The sequence below is a fragment of the Bos javanicus genome, chromosome 1 (assembly GCF_032452875.1).
Source record: "Bos javanicus breed banteng chromosome 1, ARS-OSU_banteng_1.0, whole genome shotgun sequence".
Lineage (NCBI taxonomy): Eukaryota > Metazoa > Chordata > Mammalia > Artiodactyla > Bovidae > Bos > Bos javanicus.
In genome coordinates this window covers 23185905-23206570 of record NC_083868.1, presented here as the reverse complement: position 1 = coordinate 23206570, position 20666 = coordinate 23185905, and the positions used below count along the sequence as shown (strand labels likewise).

The following is a 20666-nucleotide window of genomic DNA, read 5'->3' as shown; positions in this document are numbered from 1 at the left end:
CCATGATGAACTCTGCGTATACGTTAAATAAGCAGTGTGACAATATACAGCCTTGATGTACTCCTTTTCCTATTTGGAACCAGTCTGTTGTTCCATGTCCAGTTCTAACTGTTGCTTTCTGACCTGCATATAGGTTTCTCAAGAGGCAGGTCAGGTGGTCTGGTATTCCCATCTCTTTCAGAATTTTCCACAGTTTATTGTGATCCACACAGTCAAAGGCTTTGGCATAGTCAATAAAGCAAAAATAGATGTTTTTCTGGAACTCTCTTTCTTTTTCCATGATCCAGCAGATGTTGGCAATTTGATCTCTGGTTCCTCTGCCTTTTCTAAAACCAGCTTGAACATCTGGAAGTTCACGGTTCACGTATTGCTGAAGCCTGGCTTGGAGAATTTTAAGCATTACTTTACTAGCATGTGAGATGAGTGCAATTGTGCAGTAGTTTGAGCATTCTTTGGCATTGCCTTTCTTAGGGACTGGAATGAAAACTGACCTTTTCCAGTCCTGTGGCCACTGCTGAATTTTCCAAATGTTCTGGTATATTGAGTGCAGCACTTTCACAGAATCATTTTTCAGGATTTGAAATAGCTCAACTTGAATTCCATCACCTCCACTAGCTTTGTTCATAGTGATGCTTCCTAAGGCCCACTTGACTTCACATCCCGGGATGTCTGGCTCTAGGTGAGTGATCACACCATCGTGATTATATGGGTTGTGAAGATCTTTTTTGTATAGTTCTTCTGTGTATTCTTGCCACCTCTTCTTAATAGCCTCTGCTTCTGTTAGGTCCCTACTATTTCTGTCCTTTACTGAGCCCATCTTTGCATGAAATATTCCCTTGGTATCTCTAATTTTCTTGAAGAGACCTCTTGTCTTTCCCATTTTGTTGTTTCTCTCTATTTCTTTGCATTGATTGCTGAGGAAGGATTTCTTATCTCTCCTTGCTATTCTTTGGAACTCTGTGTTCAAATGGGTATATCTTTCCTTTTCTCCTTTGCTTTTTGCTTCCCTTCTTTCCACAGCTATTTGTAAGGCCTCCTCAGATAGCCATGTTTTTTTTTTTTGCATTTCTTTTTCTTGGGGATGGTCTTGATTCGTGTCTCCTGTACAATGTCCACAAACCTCCATCCATAGTTCATCAGGCACTCTGTCTATCAGATCTAGTCCCTTAAATCTATTTCTAACTTCCACTGTATTGTCATAGGGGATTTGATTTATGTCATACCTGAATGGTGTAGTGGTTTTCTCCACTTTCTTCAATTTCAGAATGAATTTGGCAATAAGGAGTTCATGATCTGAATCACAGTCACCTACCAGTCTTGTTTTTGCTGACTGTATAAAGCATCTCCATCTTTGGCTGCAAAGAATATAATCAATCTGGTATCAGTGTTGACCATCTGGTGATGTCCATGTGTAGAGTCTTCTCTTGTGTTATTGGAAGAGGGTGTTTGCTATGACCAGTGTGTTCTCTTGGCAGAACTCTATTAGCCTTTGCCCTGCTTCATCCCGTACTCCAAGGCCAAATTTGCCTGTTACTCCAGGTGTTTCTTGACTTCCTACTTTTGCATTCTAATCCCCTATAATGAAAAGGACGTCTTTTTTGGGTGTTAATTCTAGAAGGTCTTTAGGTCTTCATAGAACCACTCAACTTCAGCTTCTTCAGTGTTACTGTTCGGGGTATAGACTTGGATTACTGTGATATTGAATGGTTTGCCTTGGAAACGAATAGAGATCATTCTGTCATTTTTGAGATTGCATCCAAGGACTGCATTTCGGACTCTTTTGTTGACCATGATGGCTACTCCATTTCTTCTGAGGGATTCCTGTCCACAGTAGTAGATATAATGGTCATCTAAGTTAAATTCACCCATTTCAATCCATCTTAGTTCACTGATTCCTAGAATATCGATGTTTACTCTTGCCATCTCCTGTTTGACCACTTCCAATTTGCCTTGATTCATGGACCTAACATTCCAGGTTCCTATGCAATATTGCTCTTTACAGCATCAAACCCTGCTTCCATCACCAGTCCCATTCACAACTGGGTGTTGTTTTTGCTTTGACTCCATCCCTTCATTCTTTCTGGAGTTATTTCTCCACTGATCTCCAGTAGCATATTGGGCACCTACTGACCTGGGGAGTTCCTCTTTCAGTGTCCTATCTTTTTGCCTTTTCATACCGTTCATGGGGTTCTCAAGGCAAGAATACTGAAGTGGTTTGCCATTCCCTTCTTCAGTAGACCACATTCTGTCAAATCTCTCCACCATGACCCACCCGTCTTGGGTGGCCCCACATGGCCAGTAAGTATCCTTTAAAAATATAATAGTGGGATATATGATTTTATTGACATATTGATTTTATTTTCATTCAGTTTCTTTAATTTTCACAAAGCAACAATTGAGCATATACTATGTGCCTGGCATAGTACCAAGGAAATAAACATGAATAGGATATGCTACTTTTATTAAAGAGTTCATAGTCAATTGAGGGAGATACTAAGATCATTTACAATAAATATTTTGATTTTTGAAATGAAACTATAAAAAGCAACAAATTCTGCTTTTAAGAGTTAAAAAAATAATCAAAATAGGTAGCCTTTTATTTAATCTTGAAAAATGATTAGGAGTTGATCAAGATAAAACCAATATCAATTTTAAGTTTCACATGATACATACATGATAATAATAAACTTAAATTTTAAGGATCAGATTGAATAAGATAATGTGCGAAGACCTAGACTAGTTCTTGGCACAGAGTCAGCTGGCTCCCTGAGAGTTTTTATGGTTATTGTTATCTTCATTATGATTGTTGAGGGGCTCGTGGTAAGACTTAAAGATTATTTCTGATACTTTTGAGGATTCATAGTTAGGAAAGTGTTCATGGTGATAATAGAAACAATAACACTGCTATTACTAATCATAAAGTAGAGAGGACTCACTTTGTTTATATTAAGCTAGGGATGTGAAAGAGAGACAATATTATCTGTCTATATAACTGGCCACTTTGTTCTTTAGGAAGCTTATTGGTCTGGATCAGTGGCAAGATTTTAATTATTTAACATTCTGAATTATTCCACATTCCATACTCTCAGTTATTTCCTAAAACATGTCTAATCCTAAATTTATATTATCTGATTATCTCTAATTTAATAGTAATGGGCTTCCCTGGTGGCTCTGATGGTAAAAAAAAAAGTCTGCCAGCAATGTGGGAAACCCAGATTCAATCCATGTGTTAGGAAGATCTCCTGGAGAAGGGAATGGCAACCTACTGCAGAATTCTTCCATGGAGAATTCCATGAACAGAGGAGGCTGGAGGGGTACAGTCCATGGATGGGGTCACAAAAAGACAGACACCACTGAGTGACTGATGCTTTCACTTTCAATCATAATAATGGCATGGCCAACCTAACATTTAGTATTTATAAGGTGCTTTTGTTTACATCTTTCTGTTTCTCAAGGTTTCACATTCTCAATTGTTTGATGCATATCATTACAGTGTTCAAATTCTAAGATCCCCCATTCCCAGTATCAAAGGTTTATATCAGACATCATTCATGCAGCATATCCAATATTCAGTGTTCTTTGATGGAACATCAGAGATTTAGAGTCCATTTTTGAATTAACCAAACTTCTATTGTAGTTATATTATTAAGAATGAAATGAAACAAATACACATTTTCATTTGTATGTGAGATGTAATGATAATACACGGAAAGTTTTACATCTCTGTGAAAATTTATCAACTCTTTTTCAGCTCCTGTTACACCAATACCTCAAGTCCATATTTCTCAATGTAGTATTTAGTTCCTATTTTATATTATACACCGTTTCCCCCTGTTCTGCATTCTTCTTTCCTGTGTTCTTCACCCTCTGTTCTCCTTATCTTGCCTGATGTATATCAAGTATTCAGAATCTCCATCACCTGAGGACTGATTTATTATGCTATCCTAATCAAAGGTTATTCACTAAGCGAGGTAGTTCAAGAGCAATTACTTTTGTGTTCAAGATCAAGTCAGATCGAATTATATTATTTTGGCTCAAAATCCATTCTGTGTCTTACTTGCTCAACAAAGAAGAATTAAAAGTTAATCTTTGTTCTTGAAAGCAGTTGGTAGAAATCAAAAGACTGGTAGTTATTTACAGGTCTATGTCAGAAAGTACTTTAAATGTGCAGTATTGTTAGAGTGAGGAATAATCAGAATACTCAAGTTGGTGTTTGGTTAGAGTCCATGGGGTAGATTGAAACGTGAGTCTCTAGTTCAAATACTGGGAGTCCTTTAGAAGACAAAGGTTAGTTAAAAGAATATTTCATGCATCAGAGATATTCAGGAATAATGTCAAGACATCAGATTATCAGAAAATGAATTTAAGAGCAGTGAGTTCATGGAAGACAAAGGAATGTGGTGTCCAGAGCCCCCTTCTAGGGGGCTTGCCACCAGCTTTGGGAGTACATCAAACACATTAGCACCTTCGTGATGGCCTGCTGGGCTCCAACCTTAAAGGCCAGGCCAGTTCAGCCTAACAACAGAATCCCTCTGCTGGGTAATACATTTCCACAGCTCTCTGGAAGATTGACCAAATCTTTCTTGGATCTGGGTCACCATGTGACCTACCCCTCTATCCAATCCTGCTTCTCCATTTCCTTTCCATAAGAAGTCCACAGGAATTCATCCCTCCAAAACAACTTGCACCCCAACTTCAGTGTTATGGGCCGAATTGTCTTCTCCCCATATTCATATGTCAAAGTTCTAACCCCCAATACCTAAGAATGTGATTGTATTTGGAGACAGGGTCTTCAAGGGGGCCATAAGTTAAAATAAGGTTAATAGGGTGGGCCCTTTGGCTGATATCTTAGGAGAAGAAATTAAGACACATACACAAAGGAAAGACCATGTGAAGACTGGGGAGAAGACAGCCATCTTCAAGCTAAGGAGACAGGTCTTAGGAGAAACCAACCATGCTGTCCTGGTCATGATGCCAGTTGTCTTACCATTCACATTGTGCACACTGTTCGTTGAACCCAGGGTAGGCAAGGTGCAAGCTAAGAGGCTGGAAGAAGATGCAAAGAGCTGTAGGAACTGCAGACATGTTTATTCTCTCCTGGCTGGCACAGCAGCCATGGCAGTAGACACGCTATTTTCTCTCCTCTCATGGCTGACCCAACAGACACAGCCGTGACACAGCAGTAATGCCGCCACTTTCTAGGTGGAGCTCACATATCCCTACAGCACAAACAGCTTGTGACCAATCAAGTACCTCATGATGCGCATGTGCAGTGCTATAAATGATCTCAGCTGTTACATAGTCATTATTTACAAAATGTGGGGTGAGAGAGTCTGAACACACCATCTTGGCTAATTTACTCTCTCCTCACATGTGCCAACACCTTGATCTCAGAATTGTGAGAAAAAAAAAAAAAATTCTATTGTTTAAGCCACTCAGTTCATGGTACCTTGTGAGGTAGGAAGAGCTGACTAGTAAACTCGGTGTCTGCCAAAAATCTCACAGGGACCTTTGATAGAAAGGAAATGGGGTGCCTTTTCTTTCTCCAGGGGATCTTCCCGATCCAGGGATCGAACCTGGGTCTCCTGCATCGTAGGCAGATGCTTTTACTGTCTGAGCCACCAGGGAAGTCTTGGTAGAAGCTACTTGAAAGGAAATAAAAAACACTAAGTAATTCATTTGAAGGGGCCTCTAATAAAAATACATAAGATTAAAATAGGACATAAGATTAAAATATATATGGAATATATTTACATTTAAGAAATAATCTATTTTTTTTTTAAATTCAATTTAAGGGGAGCAAAACCACAGACAAATATGTTCCCTTTATCTGGCACATGCAAGTTCTCCTTTTCCCCTGTTAAGAGTATTTCTTTTATTTATTTCTTTTTTAGGGCTCCGTGGCTTATGTTTCCCAGCAGGCCTGGATTCAGAATTGCATTTTGCAAGAAAACATTCTCTTCGGCTCTGTCATGCAGAAGCAGCTTTATGAGAGAGTTTTGGAAGCCTGTGCTCTCCTTCCTGATTTGGAGCAGTTACCAAATGGAGATCAAACTGAGATTGGAGAAAAAGTAAGGAAAATATATTTTATCCTATGTAGGAATAACATTCCAGTCAGCTGCACTAATAAAACATCTATAGCCCTTTTCCTGAGGTCTTGAAGAGCTACACAACCATAATTTTTAAAAGTTATTGTAGAAGTCCTATGAAAGAGATGGCAGTATTAAAGATGAATAATTATTTTTTATTGACTACTTGGAAAGCAGATTAAAAATCAGCAGGAAATTCTGTTGTTAGTGTCTATACAGGGGAGTGAAAGCCCACCAAGTGGATCATCAACGCTTTGCTTGGTTTCTGGTGTAATGCTGTTCACTGTCTAATGAGGGAGTAGTAGTTTTGTTTCTTGTGAATCTCTTGTGCATGAAGTCAAGCCTAGGAGAGTAGCAGCAGAGCCCCCGTCTCCAGTGGCGGCACCAAGACCAGGTTCCAACAACACTCTGAGACGATGCTGTCATCATGTACCTGTTCCATGCTCACACATGCTTCCTTAGGAGGAGCTTGTTTCCCAGAGGTCATATTCTTTGTTCTATTTATTTTCATCGAGTTAATGAATAGGTATCATGCTACCCAGTGTATTGTAGTTAAAAACAAAACAAAATAATATATCACAAGTCAAATAATGAACCCCGAGAGATTATCCCCAACCCTTGACTAAAATCTCCATTAATTAAACATGAATGCAAAAGCAGCCTCTGCCTACGATTCATATGTACTATGAAGATAAGTAAATAATCCTTAGTGTTTTGAATTTCTGAGAAGAGAGTTAGCATAACGTTGTTAAGCGTTTTTACCCTGGCCTCCTATTATTTGTCTTGTTATATAAATTGAAAACTATAAACGAAATTGTAGAAAGTGACAGTATTTAAAATCTAGGATGTACACTTTGCTGTACATCTGAAACTAACACAACGTTGTGAATCATCTATATTTCAATAAAATATAAAATCTAGGACAAGGTAGATCTTACCTTTTAACTAGACTTACATTGTTTTTATTCATAACCTGTTATTCTGCGGGGGTATGTTTTCAAAGTGTTAAGTAGATTTAATTTTTTGCAACCTCTGTGTTTTTTCTGGCATCTTCACTATCCCTCTAGGCAATAGCACCATAGCTAAAATTATACAGAAATGCGACTTCTTCAAACTTGTTAATGCATGTTGAGCGTTTTGCTGATAAAGCCAATCTTTAATAATATGAAATAGCTAACGCATGCATGCGTGCTCAGTTGCTTCAGTCATGTCTGACTCTTTGCGACCCTACTGTAGCCCACCAGGCTCCTCTGTCCATGGGATTCTCCAGGCAACAATACTGGAGTATGTTGCCATGCCCTTCTCTGGGGGATCTTCCCTATCCAGGGATCAAACCAGCATCATCTATGTCTCTTACATTGGCAGGCAGGTTCTTTACCACTAATGCCACCTGTGAAGATGGAAATAGCTAATCGTATGTAACTAAAAAATTAAAGTGGAAAATTCAAAATGTGAAATATAGATTTAATATAGTCCTTAAGTGTTATTACCACTTATAAATTCTGATTTTTATATTTTATAATTAAATTTCTCCCAATCTAATGATGTACCTTACAAATGTAATTGAGTATTTCAGAAGGAAATCTGTTTACAGCTGTTTATGGTCCATGAGTTCGCAAAGAGTCAGACTCGACTACCAACTAAAACAATGAGATGACAAAGATAATGAATGTAGGATTTTCTTCACCTTTATTATCTTTTTCTTTGACATAATTCAGTTGAACACAAATATTTATTAATCTGTTATTTGCCTGTTTTCTACAATGGAGTACATAAGGATGAGCAAGAAAGCTATCACTTTGTCTTCAAGGGATTGGAATCAACTGGATCTCTGCCAGTGATGTTATCAATTGCCTTTACCAGTATTTATTTGGACACTATGTGCTGGGAGTGCAAGAATAAACTAGGTAGGAGTGGGTAGGAGAATGAGATGCTGACATGAGTATTGCTATTTCTAGCAATGGATGAGTAAACAGAAAACTATAAGACAAGAAGGGAGGGAAGGAATTGCTTTACCTGAAACTCTGGGTAGAAGATTGATTTCAAAGAGTACTTGCAGTGTGTAGCTTTTGAATTGCAAAGGGAGGGCGTGGGTACCCAAGCAGAGTGAACACTCTCTGTGCAGATAGGAAAAGGCAGACTAGTCTGATTGTCAGTCAGTCACTTGAGGGCAGCATTGGGAGAGTGGTTGAAAGATGAGTTAATGCCAAAATCTAAGTGTCTTGGATTTCTACTAAAGAATTTGCTGTTGCTCATGAATAATGAGAAGAGAAAGATGTGGCTATCCAAGATTTCTAAGCAAGATGACATAATTGCTGGATACACGATGACAAGTCAGAGGATGGATTAGAGAGAGAAGTGACTGAGTGACGATAGCCAATGTGTGTTATATCTGTACTCAGTATTGGATTCATCCTAGATATTTTAAGCTCATTAAATGCTCATGACAAACCCATGAGTTGGAGACTGTTACAATCACACATACTCACAGATATATGTATATTACTTTGTTGTATTTATGTATTATATTACTTTGTATATATTTTTTTTGCTCTTGGCTCCTTTGCTAAAATATGACCTCCCCATGACAGAGGCTCAGTTTCATTTATCATTAAATCCCAAGTGCTAGCATAGCTCTCCACCCGGAGAAGGAATGGCAACACACTTCAGTATTCTTTCTGGGGAATTCCACAGAGGGAAGCAGGCTACAGTCCGTGGGGTCGCAAAGAGTCGGACATGACTGAGAGACTAGCACTTTCATATTCTTTAACAGCTCTCAGAATATATGGAGAAGGCGATGGCACCCCACTCCAGTACTCTTGCCTGGAAAATCCCATGGATGGAGGAGCCTGGAAAGCTGCAGTCCATGGGGTCACTGAGGGTCAGACACGATTGAGCAACTTCATTTTCACTTTTCACTTTCATGCATTGGAGAAGGAAATGGCAACCCACTCCAGTGTTCTTGCCTGGAGAATCCCAGGGACGGGGAGCCTGGTGGGCTGCCATCTATGGGGTCGCACAAGGTCGGACACGACTGAAGCGACTTAGCAGCAGCAGCAGCAGCAGAATATAGGAGATATTTGTTGAGTAGAGGGAAATTGAGAAAGGCAAAGAAGCAAAGGCATTTTACAATTATAGGGCACTGGTTAAGTTCTGTGCTGCATGGAGAGCTTTTAAACCAGATCTGTAAACACTAAATATAAAATAAATCAAGTAAATTGGGCCTGGCCACATAATTCTCCATACATGGCTGTACATGTCGATTCTAATTCTCACATAGAGTGATGTATATTCCTTATTCTTGCTTCTTAGAGTTGTACTTTTGCCAACAAGACTTGTAGTAATCTTTCTACAGAAGAAAATAAGACATGTTGATTACTGCTTTGGTAATTTAGCTATTATTCTCAATTTCCTATATGTCAATTTAAAAATGATCGCAGTGTCAGTATACAAATGACAGCCAAAAGTTTCCTTTAATATTCCACAGGCACAACCTTTCAGAGGTAAGGAATTGGACATTTTTTTTCTCCATAACTGTTAGTATCTACTTTTTAAAAGCAAGCAATTAAGAGAAAGCAGATATATCTGTTAATTTACACAAATTAATGGCACTAGGAAATAGAGGCTTTTGGAATTTCAGGATAAAGAAAGGTTGAAATGTCAATCCTGAGTTATTACCTTTCCCTGCTACAGAAGAGAATTTGGACATAACTAATGTGTTCTTTGGGGCCTCCCAGTTGGCTCCATGGTAAAGAACCTACTTGCCAATGGAGGAGACCTGGGTTAGATCCCTGGGTCAGAACGGTCCCCTATAGAAGGGAATGGCTACCCACTCCAGTATCCTTGCCTGGAGAATCCCATGGACAGAGGAGCCTGGTAGGCTACAGTCCTTAGTGTCTAGAGTCAGACATGACTGGAGCGACTGAACACACACCCATGCATGCGTATGTTCTTTGACATTTACACATTTTCCCTATTTTTTTTTTCCTCCTGCTTCATTTTCAGGGTGTGAATATAAGTGGTGGACAGAAGCATCGAGTGTGTCTGGCCAGAGCTGTCTACAGTGGGGCTGACATCTACCTCCTCGATGATCCCTTGTCTGCAGTTGATGTTCATGTTGCAAAGCAACTTTTTGAAAAAGTGATTGGGTCCTCTGGCATGTTAAGGAACAAGGTGGCCACAGCATCACATACGCTTTTGTGAGGGACGGGGAGAATAATCTACGTAGCATTGGGCCCCAGATTCTAATACTTTATTTGTTGATGCAGAGTAGTCAAATTTCACATAAAGAATGGGATGGTGTATTGCTCTTTCACAGACTTTAATGAACATTTTAAAATGTACAAGTTTACTCTACTTCTGTGATTATTACCTCATTGACTCATACTGTGTTCAAAGGTGATTTACACATCAAAATGAGTGTTTTAAGTTTAGCTGACCATTTTTTTGGAAAAATGGAATTTTGTTGTATAGCACTTTTATGGAAAATAGTATTTATTATTTTTTACTTAAAATTAGATATTTTAAATATAACCTTAATAACAATCCAATTGTTCTGTGAAGGAACAAAGAAAAAAGGAATTAATATTTACCAAGTGCATATCATATTTGACATAGTTAAATATGACTAATTTGACACTAAATTAGTTCATTTAGTTCTTATAGCAAGTCTGAGATAAGCGTTATCAATACTCCTGTTTTATATATGAAGAAACTTGGAACTCATAATGACTTGATATAGCTTGCCCAATTTAAGAACCACAGAAATTTTTTTTTTTGGCTGTGCTGGGTCTTCACTGCTGTGCAGGCTTTCTCTAGTGGTGGAGAGCAGGGTCTACTCTCTAGCTGCAGTGCACGGACCTCTCATTACGGTGGTTTCTCTTATTGCAGAGGAAAGGCTCTGTGGGCAGGGTTTCCGTAGTTACAGCACATGAGCTAATAGTTGTGGTTCTCAGCTCTAGGGCACAGGCTCAGTAGCTGTGGTACTCACAGGCTTAGCTGCTCCACAGTATGTGGGGTCTTCCCGAATTAGGGATGCAACCCATGTCTCCTGCATTGGCAGGTGGATTGTTTACCACCAAGCCACCAGGGAAACCCCAAGAACCGCAGAGATTTTTAAAAGTCTCTCTGACTGCAGAGCCATATGCATGTATTCACAGTGTGTGCTTATAGATTTATTTTTACAGAGAATTCTGGAAAAAGTAAATGTATAAGATGGCAAAATAAATGTTTAAGTAAATCACAGACAAATATCTTTACTTATTGAAATGAACCCAAGATAAATCTTCTCATTCAATTTAGTGTATATTATATAATAATATGGAAAGATTTAAAAATAAAGACTACGTGTTATAACTTAAACATGTTTTTGTAACACAACGCGCATGCTAAGTTGCTTCAGTTGTGTCCAACTCTTTGCCACGCCATGGACTGTAGCCTGCCAGGCTTCTCTGTTCATGGGATTCTTGAGGCAAGAAAACCCACTACAGTGGGTTGCCATGCCCTTCTCCAAGGGATCTTCCCAGGGTTTGAACCCAGGTCTCTTGCATCTCCTGCATTGGTAGGCTAGTTCTTTACCAGTAGCAACACCTGTTAAGCCCCTTGTAACAGTACAGGACCTTCAAAAAAGAATGACAGTTATAAGACTGTTGTTAATTTGTCGTAAATTTGATTCATTCTTAATGAATGAAGACTACCTGAACTAATGGGGTAAAACATTTGCTGACTTTTTTTGTTTCTGTCAGGTAGTGTATCATCATTCACTGTGAGATATTTATGTGCTATTTTAAACGGGTGCCTCCCAAGAATTATACTCTAAAATAGTAAAGACAAAAAATAATGATTGCAGCTCTCTTTTTTTAAATTGTATTTGTTTTTAGTTGTGCTAGGCCTTCATCGCTGTGCGGTCTTTTCTCTAGCTGCAGTGCACGGGCCTTCTTACTGTGGTGGCCTCTCTTGTGGAGCACAGACTCTAGGGTGATCAGGCTTTAGTAGTCGCGGCGTGTGAGCGCAATAGTTGTGGTCCCCAGCTCTAGATCACAGGCTCAGTAGTTACGGCACATGGGCTTAGTTGCTCTTCCCCGACCAGGGATCGAACCCGTGCCCTACACGGTCAGGTGGATTCTTTACCACTGAGCCACCAGAGACGCCCTGAAGCTCTCTTTGAAATAGTCATTTTGACCATCCTTTGTAACCCAAGGAATAAAATACTCTTTTTCAGACTCGAATTTTAGTGACACACAACCTCACACTTCTACCACAGATGGATCTCATTGTTGTAATGGAAAGTGGCAGAGTAGCACAAATGGGAACATACCAGGAAATTCTGGCTAAAACCAAAAATCTCACGAATTTGCTTCAGGCCTTCAGTGAACAAGAAACAGGTGAGGACACAATTAAAAATAAGCCTAAGATACAGTGTGCTAACCCATTCTGAAAGCCCATTGATTGTCTGATTTCTTACTCTGCATTTTTATTCATTCATGATTATTAAGTCAGGAGCTGAACATCTTCCTTTCTCTAGAAAAGAAACAAATACTTTGGGACACATCAGCTAAAAATCAACCTCACATACGATTTTTAAGCAAAATGTTATTCCCCAGGATCAGTTTGTTCATCTATGAAATAAGAGATTAGATAATTTATAAACTCTACTGCAAGTTTAGAATATAATGAATCTAAACATTCTGCTTTCTTTTAAATTAGATTCATATCAAATAAATAATAAATCTTTAAAATGTATTATTGCATGTTGTGGGAGAGAGACAAACGAAAAGAAAATCTGAAGAATGACAAAGGGGAATAATTGTTGTCTAACTTTTACAAAACAACAACTGAGTTTATTTACTACTAATTTTTATTTCTATAGTGTTAGTATTTTAAATTAAGATCCAAAGATGTTTGTATAAATGAAGCTGTTTGATCTTTATGTAATTAGGACACAAGGATGTTTGAAATCTAGCATTAGTTTAATTCTAGAGATCGATCATTCTCTCACTCTGAAAACTGGATGTGCCATCATCTCTCTTCCCAGCTATGGATGGTTTCTCATATAGACCACCATCGGGATCCTTGTGCTATCCCTTTCTGGAACACCACTGAGAAATGACTATAAAATCAGTGGACTATTTCAAAATTCCAGGCTAAAAAGAAACATAGAGTTATGTCTTAGTATTTTCTGCATGAACTGTTATCTATTAATTCACTTTACATTTTACCTGGATGTAAACGTCAGAAAGATATGAAACCAGTTCATAATAGGATCAGTGCAATTTAGTATTTGATTGTCATGAAATAAAAAAAAAAAGCCATTTTGCTGATGTTTTTTTCTATGCTAATACATTAGGTATGCACTACTTTTTTTTATTCCTTGTTTACACTCCTTTCTCAAATTGAAATGTTCTACATGTAGATGCATTCAGAAATATCTGATGCATCATCAGATGGCTGTGGTCATTCTTAGTAAGAGAGGCACCTTATCTTTTCTTAAGGGCTAGCAATTTTGGAAATGAGCCCTTGCCTACTTGGTCAGGGGCTAGAATGAGGATGCAGTCTGTCACTGTCTCTGTCCCTAGCACTTAGGTAGCCTCATGCTAGGCACGCCATAACTGTTAAACAGATGAATCTGCCTCCATTGCTTCTACCAAAAGTATGTCTCTTCAGAGTTAATGGAATGATTTGTAATGAGCCAGTATTGCTATTTATTGCTATGAGCCAGTATTGCTATTTATTTTAAAGATCACATGAAATATAAGTTACATTACCTTGGGAAATATAGCTTTAAAAGCAGGTAATATGTAAGTTTTAAGTTCAATATTTAATTTACCATAAAATATGGAACACACTTTTGAAAGCTGTGGCTCTTGTTTAAGTCTCCAGTTTTGGAAAAAAACATCATTCCTTCCCAGCACTGATAAAACTTAAGTACACCAGTCCTCTGCGGTAACAAGTGGAAAATTTTCTTGAAGCTGGGCTGACATTAATAGATGTTACAATTTCACCATCAGAAATATGCCATAATTAGAAAAATGTAAATGAAACTGTTTTCTAATTACTTCAGTATCGTGTCTTCTCTGTTACAATTCAGAAAGGTGGTGAGGAGAGATCATTTTTATACTGGAAATAGAATATGTTTTCTAAAGTGAATATTTCTGGGATTTTGATTTTTTGGATGCTGAGTAAAAAATATATGAAAGCTTTTAAAAAGCAGGCAAAATATTACTCATGATAATGCTGGATAGATATATGTAAAAGGTCAGCCATATATATTGTCATTTTATTACTGATTACACAGAACAGGGCAAAAAATAGATTAACTGATATAAAATTGATAATAAAACATCCCACCAAACAACTTCAAATCTAGTTACAGTTAGTGTCACATTCCTGCAGTTATTTCCCTTGGACTGGGGCCAGCTGTGTCCAGTCCTGTACTATGTCCCTGCTCTGCCTTTCCTCACTGCTGATGACTCACACACTTGTTCTTCTTTTCCTATCATTCACCCTCTCACTACCAGAGCTGATGACAGATAAGTAGAATCTATGGGCTTCCCTCATAGCTCAGCTGGTGAAAGAATCTGCCTGCAATGCAGGAGACCCCAGTTCAATCCTGAGTCAAGAAGATCCACTGGAGAAGGGATAGGCTACCCACTCCAATATTCTTGGACTTCCCTTGTGAATCAGCTGGTAAAGAAACTGCCTGCAATGTGGGAGACCTGGGTTCAATCCCTGGGTTGGGAAGATCCCCTAGAGAAGGGAAAGGCTACCCACTCCAGTATTCTGGCCTGGAGAATTCCATAGACTGTATAGTCCATGGGGTCACAAAGAGTTGGATACAACTGAGCGACTTTCACTTTCTTTCAAGTAGAATTTATATTATTATTTGGCTTGGATACATCAGATCTCTAAAAATCCATCCAGCTCTGAAAAATCTACAAGCGTCACCTCATGGGAATATTATAAAACAGAATCAATCAAGAGTTAGAGAAGACTTTATCAAAAAAGATGTGAAATACAAAGGTGAATTTACATATTTATATTTAGAAGTTTAGGCTCTTATCCATACTAATAATACTTATGATAGCTAGGATATCTTGGGTATTAATTTTGTCAGTATATTCACAAATGTTTTGCTTAAATCTCTCCCAAAACCTCCTGAGGTTGCATGGTCCTGATTTTACAAAAAGAATATGTATCTTGCACAAGTTAAGACAGGTGATAAATTGCAGAATTTAAATCCTTCGCTGCCTCTGTTTCATGCCAGAGGCCAATCAAGCTCTTATACATTATATCAAATTTGTAGGAACAAGCCCACTGACTTAGAATGAAAGACAGGAAGGAGTGTGTCAATCTTTCTCTCTCTCTCTCTCTCTCTCTCTCTCTCTGTCTCTCCCCCTCCCTCTTTGTCTCTTTGACAACTTTGGGCTTTAGGCAAGTCACTTGTCCTGAATTTTACTTTTCCCTGAAAAATATGGATAAGCTTACCTATTTTATTCTCTTTATCTTATCCGGTCATTCTGATGCTCAAATTGTACAATGTATGTGAACATATTCTGTAAATTGTAAATACATAAATGTAAATGTTTATCATTATCAGCTATGAAGATGAAAATGTGCCCTAGGCAGAAGAGGCTACAACATCCCCAAATTTTCATTCTGTGAGACATGGAATCCTGTGTTTCACAGAGACACTTGATGCAAATCAGATGCTTCCTTTAAGGGCCAAATGTTTACTTCTAGAAACAAAAAGCATAGAACGCATGTAGAGAGCTCAGAAATCTCCAATTCCTTCCTTTTAAAAATAAGAAGTCTGAAATTCAAGTATTATACTGTGAAAAAAAAGACAAAAATCTGCCGAACTCTGAGATGTTTCCCATGGAATTCACTAACAGAAGTTTGAACCTCAGGGCTTCTTCAGTGGCTCAGCTCATAAAAAACCTGCCTGGAGTTTAGGAGATGCAAGAGACAAGGGACAGATACCTGGGTTAGGATTATCCTCTAGAGAAGGAAGGGGCAACTCCCTCCAGTATTACTGCCTGGGAAATCCCATGGACAGAGGAGCCTGGCAAGCTACAGCCCATTGAGTGTCAAAGAGTTGGACACGATTGAGTGCACGTTCATACACACACAACTTGAACCTTATTCTTGTAGTTCTAGATGTGTGGCTTTGATTTGTGTAACCTGCTTTCTCTGTACTTTTTATCTGTAAAATAAGGATAGTGTAGGATCTTCCTCATGGTTATTTTGAAACATTGGAGTTAAAATATGTAAAACATTTAGAATATTGCTGACAGATAGGAAGCTGTTGTTAATATTGAAATTAGTAAGAACAAGACAGAGATTTGGGGAATTTACATTGTATTTTCTTAACAATTTTCACCATAATAGCATTTTACAATAATAAGACTTGATGATATTCCATGTTTCTTTTAAATAAAGAAAATCATTCCACTTTGGCAAATATTAAACCCTTCTGTGGAAGATCCAAAACAACTTAGCACTCTCTCTAATGTCTAAAAAAGAATTTTCTGTAGGCTTTTTCATTATAGAATCTTAGTTTTATCAAGACATTACAGGACATTTTAGATGAGGGGGAAATACTGGGGAAAATGGAAGGGCTCCCAGTATACCTGCGAATCCAAAACACAAAGAATGATTTGTATAATCTTTCATGATATTTCTATTTTGTGCATTGGTTGCCTTTATGGATATAAAAGCACTCACCATCTTCTTCCCAGCTCATGCTTTAAAGCAAGTCAGTGTAATCAACTCCAGAACTGTACTGAAAGACCAAATCCTGGTGCAAAATGATAGGTGAGTATTAGGACGATACTCGACTCTTGGGGATTACAGACTAATTAATTACATTTTTAGCATTTAAAATGTATCCCATAAAAAAGGATCTATATGTTATGATGGATATAAAATGTACTTAGTGGTTTCCAAATTTTAAACTATAAGTTATATGGTTGTGTCGAAGTTTTTAAGTGAGATGTATGTGACTTAGTTTGGGAAACATAGTAAGTCTTAGTAATTTCTAGTCAAATTCTACCAGAAGAAATCTACTCTGATTTGTGTGTGTAAGTGCTAAAAATATCCCCCAAATGAATCTATTTAGAAAAACGAGAGGAAGGAAGGGAGAGACGGAAGGAGAGAGGAAAGAATATGAGAAAGTGAAAGAGACAAAAAAATAATAAAACTCTGACTCTGAATTGTTATATTATACTTATTTTTCCTTTTTATAAGTAACTAAAATGAGCAGTGATTAAAGAAAATTAACCTAATCTACCCCCAACAGTTGCAAAGAGGAGATTGAAAGAAAGAAAGAAATAATAGTAATGAGTCATTTAAAAATAAGCAGCTAGAATTACTGAAAGCTGCCTTGTGTCCAAGTTGCTAATGTTGAGAGCTGGAATGAACTACAGAGACATGAATACTTTAGAATCTAATAGCTCAGGATTTTGTAGTTTCAACCTTGAATTATTTTAAAGGATTGATAGTCCTATGAATGTGTGTATGATACAGATGCTGCAGATTGGAGCTTTGTGTGTATACCAGGTTTAGATGAGTAGGTAAACTAAATTATTCCTCTTTGATCCTAAAGATCTTGGACTGCTTCTTTTTTTTTTTGGCTAGGTATTGTCATCCAGTCTCTTGACTTTAGTTACCTTTACTCCAGGTTTATATCTCCAGCCTAACTTGTTCTCTGAACCCCAGAGGTGGACCCTCCTCTTTGACATCTAATCTCAGCTCATGGCAACACTGTTCTTCCAGTTACTTAGATAAAAATATCTTGCAATCACCCTCGACCTCTCTCTTTTTCCACATCCAATTCATCATCAAATCCCCATTGGCTCTATCTTCAAAATATATCAAATAACCCAGAATTCAAACACTACTCATCAATTTCACAGCTGCCCTTTGTCCAAATCACAAAATTGTCTTCTTATGAGTCTTCCTGCCAACAGCCTGTCCCTGTACTGTCTGTTCACAACATACATCAAGTTGTTTGTTTCACAGATATAAGTCAGATCATATCAGTCTTCTGTCCCAAATCTCCAAAGGTTCACATCTCAGAGTGAAATCCCAAGTCTTTACAAGGGCCTGTTAAGGGCTTCCCAGGTGGTGCTAGTGGTAAATAAACCACCTGCCAACGCAGGTAGATTAAGAGATGTGGGTTCCCTCCTGGGTCAGGAAGATCCCCTGGAGGAGAGCATGGCAACCCACTCCAGTATTCTTGCCTGGAGAATCCCACAGACAGAGGAGCTTGGCAAGCTACAGTCCACGGGGTCACGAAGAGTCAGACACAACTGAAGCAGTTTAGCACGCACATATGCTTAAAGCCTTGGAGGACCTGAACCTGTTTATCTTTTTAATCTCAGAACCTCCTAAAGCTCATTTCACTATTCTATTCCAGCAGCCCTGACTCTGCTATTCCTGGGCAGTCAGACATGCTCCTTCCCTGGGATCCCGCTAGTTAGGGCATTTTTCTCCCAGATATCCATATGGCTTATGTTCTCCCAACTTCTGCAAGTCTTTCCTCAAGTGTCACCTCATCAATGAAGACTTGTTCAACCACCCTATTTTATATCACAATATCCCTTCTGTGCTTTCCTCCCCATAATTTTTATTAATTACCTGCATAGTAGAAAATGTATTTGCTTGTATTTTGTCTTTCTCTCACCTCTAGGTTTTAAGCTTTATAAGAGCAGGAATTTTTGTCTTTTTGTTCTCTGTTACTGCCATCTAAATAACACATTTCAACTAAACACTCAATAGCTTGTAACCTAGTGTTCAATAAGCATTGTGAATGGATGAATAAATAACTAGAGACTGAAAGAACACCCAGGGAACTTTAAACTATCATTTTATTTTTCCTTACCATTATAACAGTGTTTCATTTATATGAGTGCAATTTTTAAGGGTATCCAAGAAAAGCAAATCCACTGAAGCAGAAACACTGAAGCAGACTTTGAAATTTGTGTGCTGTGGCATTTGTACACATCTCTGAATCATAGTTTTCATTTGTATATAGTCTCACCATACACTCAATGAGTAGCTTGCTTTAAAGTTTAAAAGTGAAAAAGTCATAATTATTGTTGTAAACATAACCATACCCTCTCCTCTATAATAAATAATTTTCCTTGTTTAAAAGTCATCTTTAGTTATATCTAAATGGAACCTCTCAAAGTTTCGGTGGACCACTTTTGCAAAATTTTCCTTAAAAAAAGAACCCTAGTCCTTATGGAGGTTTGTTTACAGATCTGGTTTCTAAACATTTATCAAGTTATGGAGGCTCAAACAGAAACCAGCTTGCCGAAAGTTACTTCTTCAGTAAAGATCACATCAAAAAGATTACCTCATTCTACTATGGTACATTCATGTCAACACAGTCTGGCCTCAAACTTACTTTTTAATTACTAAAAGTAATTAAAAGTGATAAAAGTGTTATTGGAGGTCCCTGAATCCTCCATACCATTTTTATGTTGTCTATGAAAAATCAGAGACTTATTTTCATTTCTCCAAAATATGTGCATTTCTTTACATACGTCCATGTATTTCCTACTTTATGACTTTCTATATGATCACTAGTCTAGCTTTTGTTTTTTTAATCTGCTTTACTTTTTGGTAAGACAACATGATATGGAGAAAATTTTCCTAACTTTCAACCTAACTTGTATTTCTTAAACATACTCAATTTTTTCCAATTTGTGCAGAATCAAGATAGACTAGAGATTGGAAGATACAAGGAAGTAATCGCGACAACAAATACTCTCTACAGGGGGATATACTGAGATAGAACAATGAATCTTCCTTGTGGAAGGATTCTCAGGAAAACTGACTACCCATCAAGAGAAAAGGTGGAAATGAATATGGACCAAATAATGTTTGAGAGTCTCTCCCTTTGAAATTTAAGAATTAGAATTACTTTATGACGTTCAGATCAGATCAGATCAGTTGCTCAGTCATGTCCAACTCTTTGCAACCCCATGAATCGCAGCACTCCAGGCCTCCCTGTCCATCACCAACTCCTGGAGTTCACCCAGACTCACGTCCATCGAGTCAGTGATGCCATCCAGCCATCTCATCTTCTGTTGTCCCCTTCTCCTTCTGCCCCCAATCCCTCCCAGCATCAGAGTCTTTTCTATTGAGTCAACTCTTCGCATGAGGTGGCCAAAGTACTGGAGTTTAAGCTTTAGCATCATTCCTTCCAAAGAAATCCCAGGCTGATCTCCTTCAGAATGGACTCGTTGTATCTCCTTGCAGTCCAAGGGACTCTCAAGAGTTTTCTCCAACACCACAGTTCAAAAGCATCAATTCTTCAGCGCTCAGCCTTCTTCACAGTCCAACTCTCACATCCATACATGACCACAGGAAAAACCATAGCCTTGACTAGACAGACCTTTGTTGGCAAAGTAATGTCTCTGCTTTTGAATATGCTATCTAGGTAGATCATAACTTCTCTTTCAAGGAGTAAGCGTCTTTTAATTTCATGGCTGCACTCACCATCTGCAGTGATTTTGGAGCCCAGAAAAATAAAGTCTGACACTGTTTCCACTGTTTCCCCATCTATTTCCC

General features: G+C 38.1%; 1 protein-coding gene across 4 annotated transcripts in view; it reads left to right on the top strand.

Moving 5' to 3' along the window:
* LOC133254961 (multidrug resistance-associated protein 1-like) overlaps positions 1-20666 on the top strand; it is a 97391-nt gene that overhangs the window by 44861 nt on the left and 31864 nt on the right. For 3 of the 4 annotated variants that reach the window (XR_009738885.1, XM_061429482.1, XM_061429564.1), the window contains 4 exons: positions 5895-6071; positions 10095-10262; positions 12310-12472; positions 16826-16901. Coding sequence is in view for 3 of the 4 variants with exons in the window: in XM_061429482.1 (XP_061285466.1) it covers positions 5895-6071; positions 10095-10262; positions 12310-12472; positions 16826-16901 (584 nt within the window). In the remaining variant the exon portion in view is untranslated. The remainder of the gene's footprint in view (positions 1-5894; positions 6072-10094; positions 10263-12309; positions 12473-16825; positions 16902-20666) is intronic. The other variant, XM_061429632.1, reaches the window with a different exon arrangement.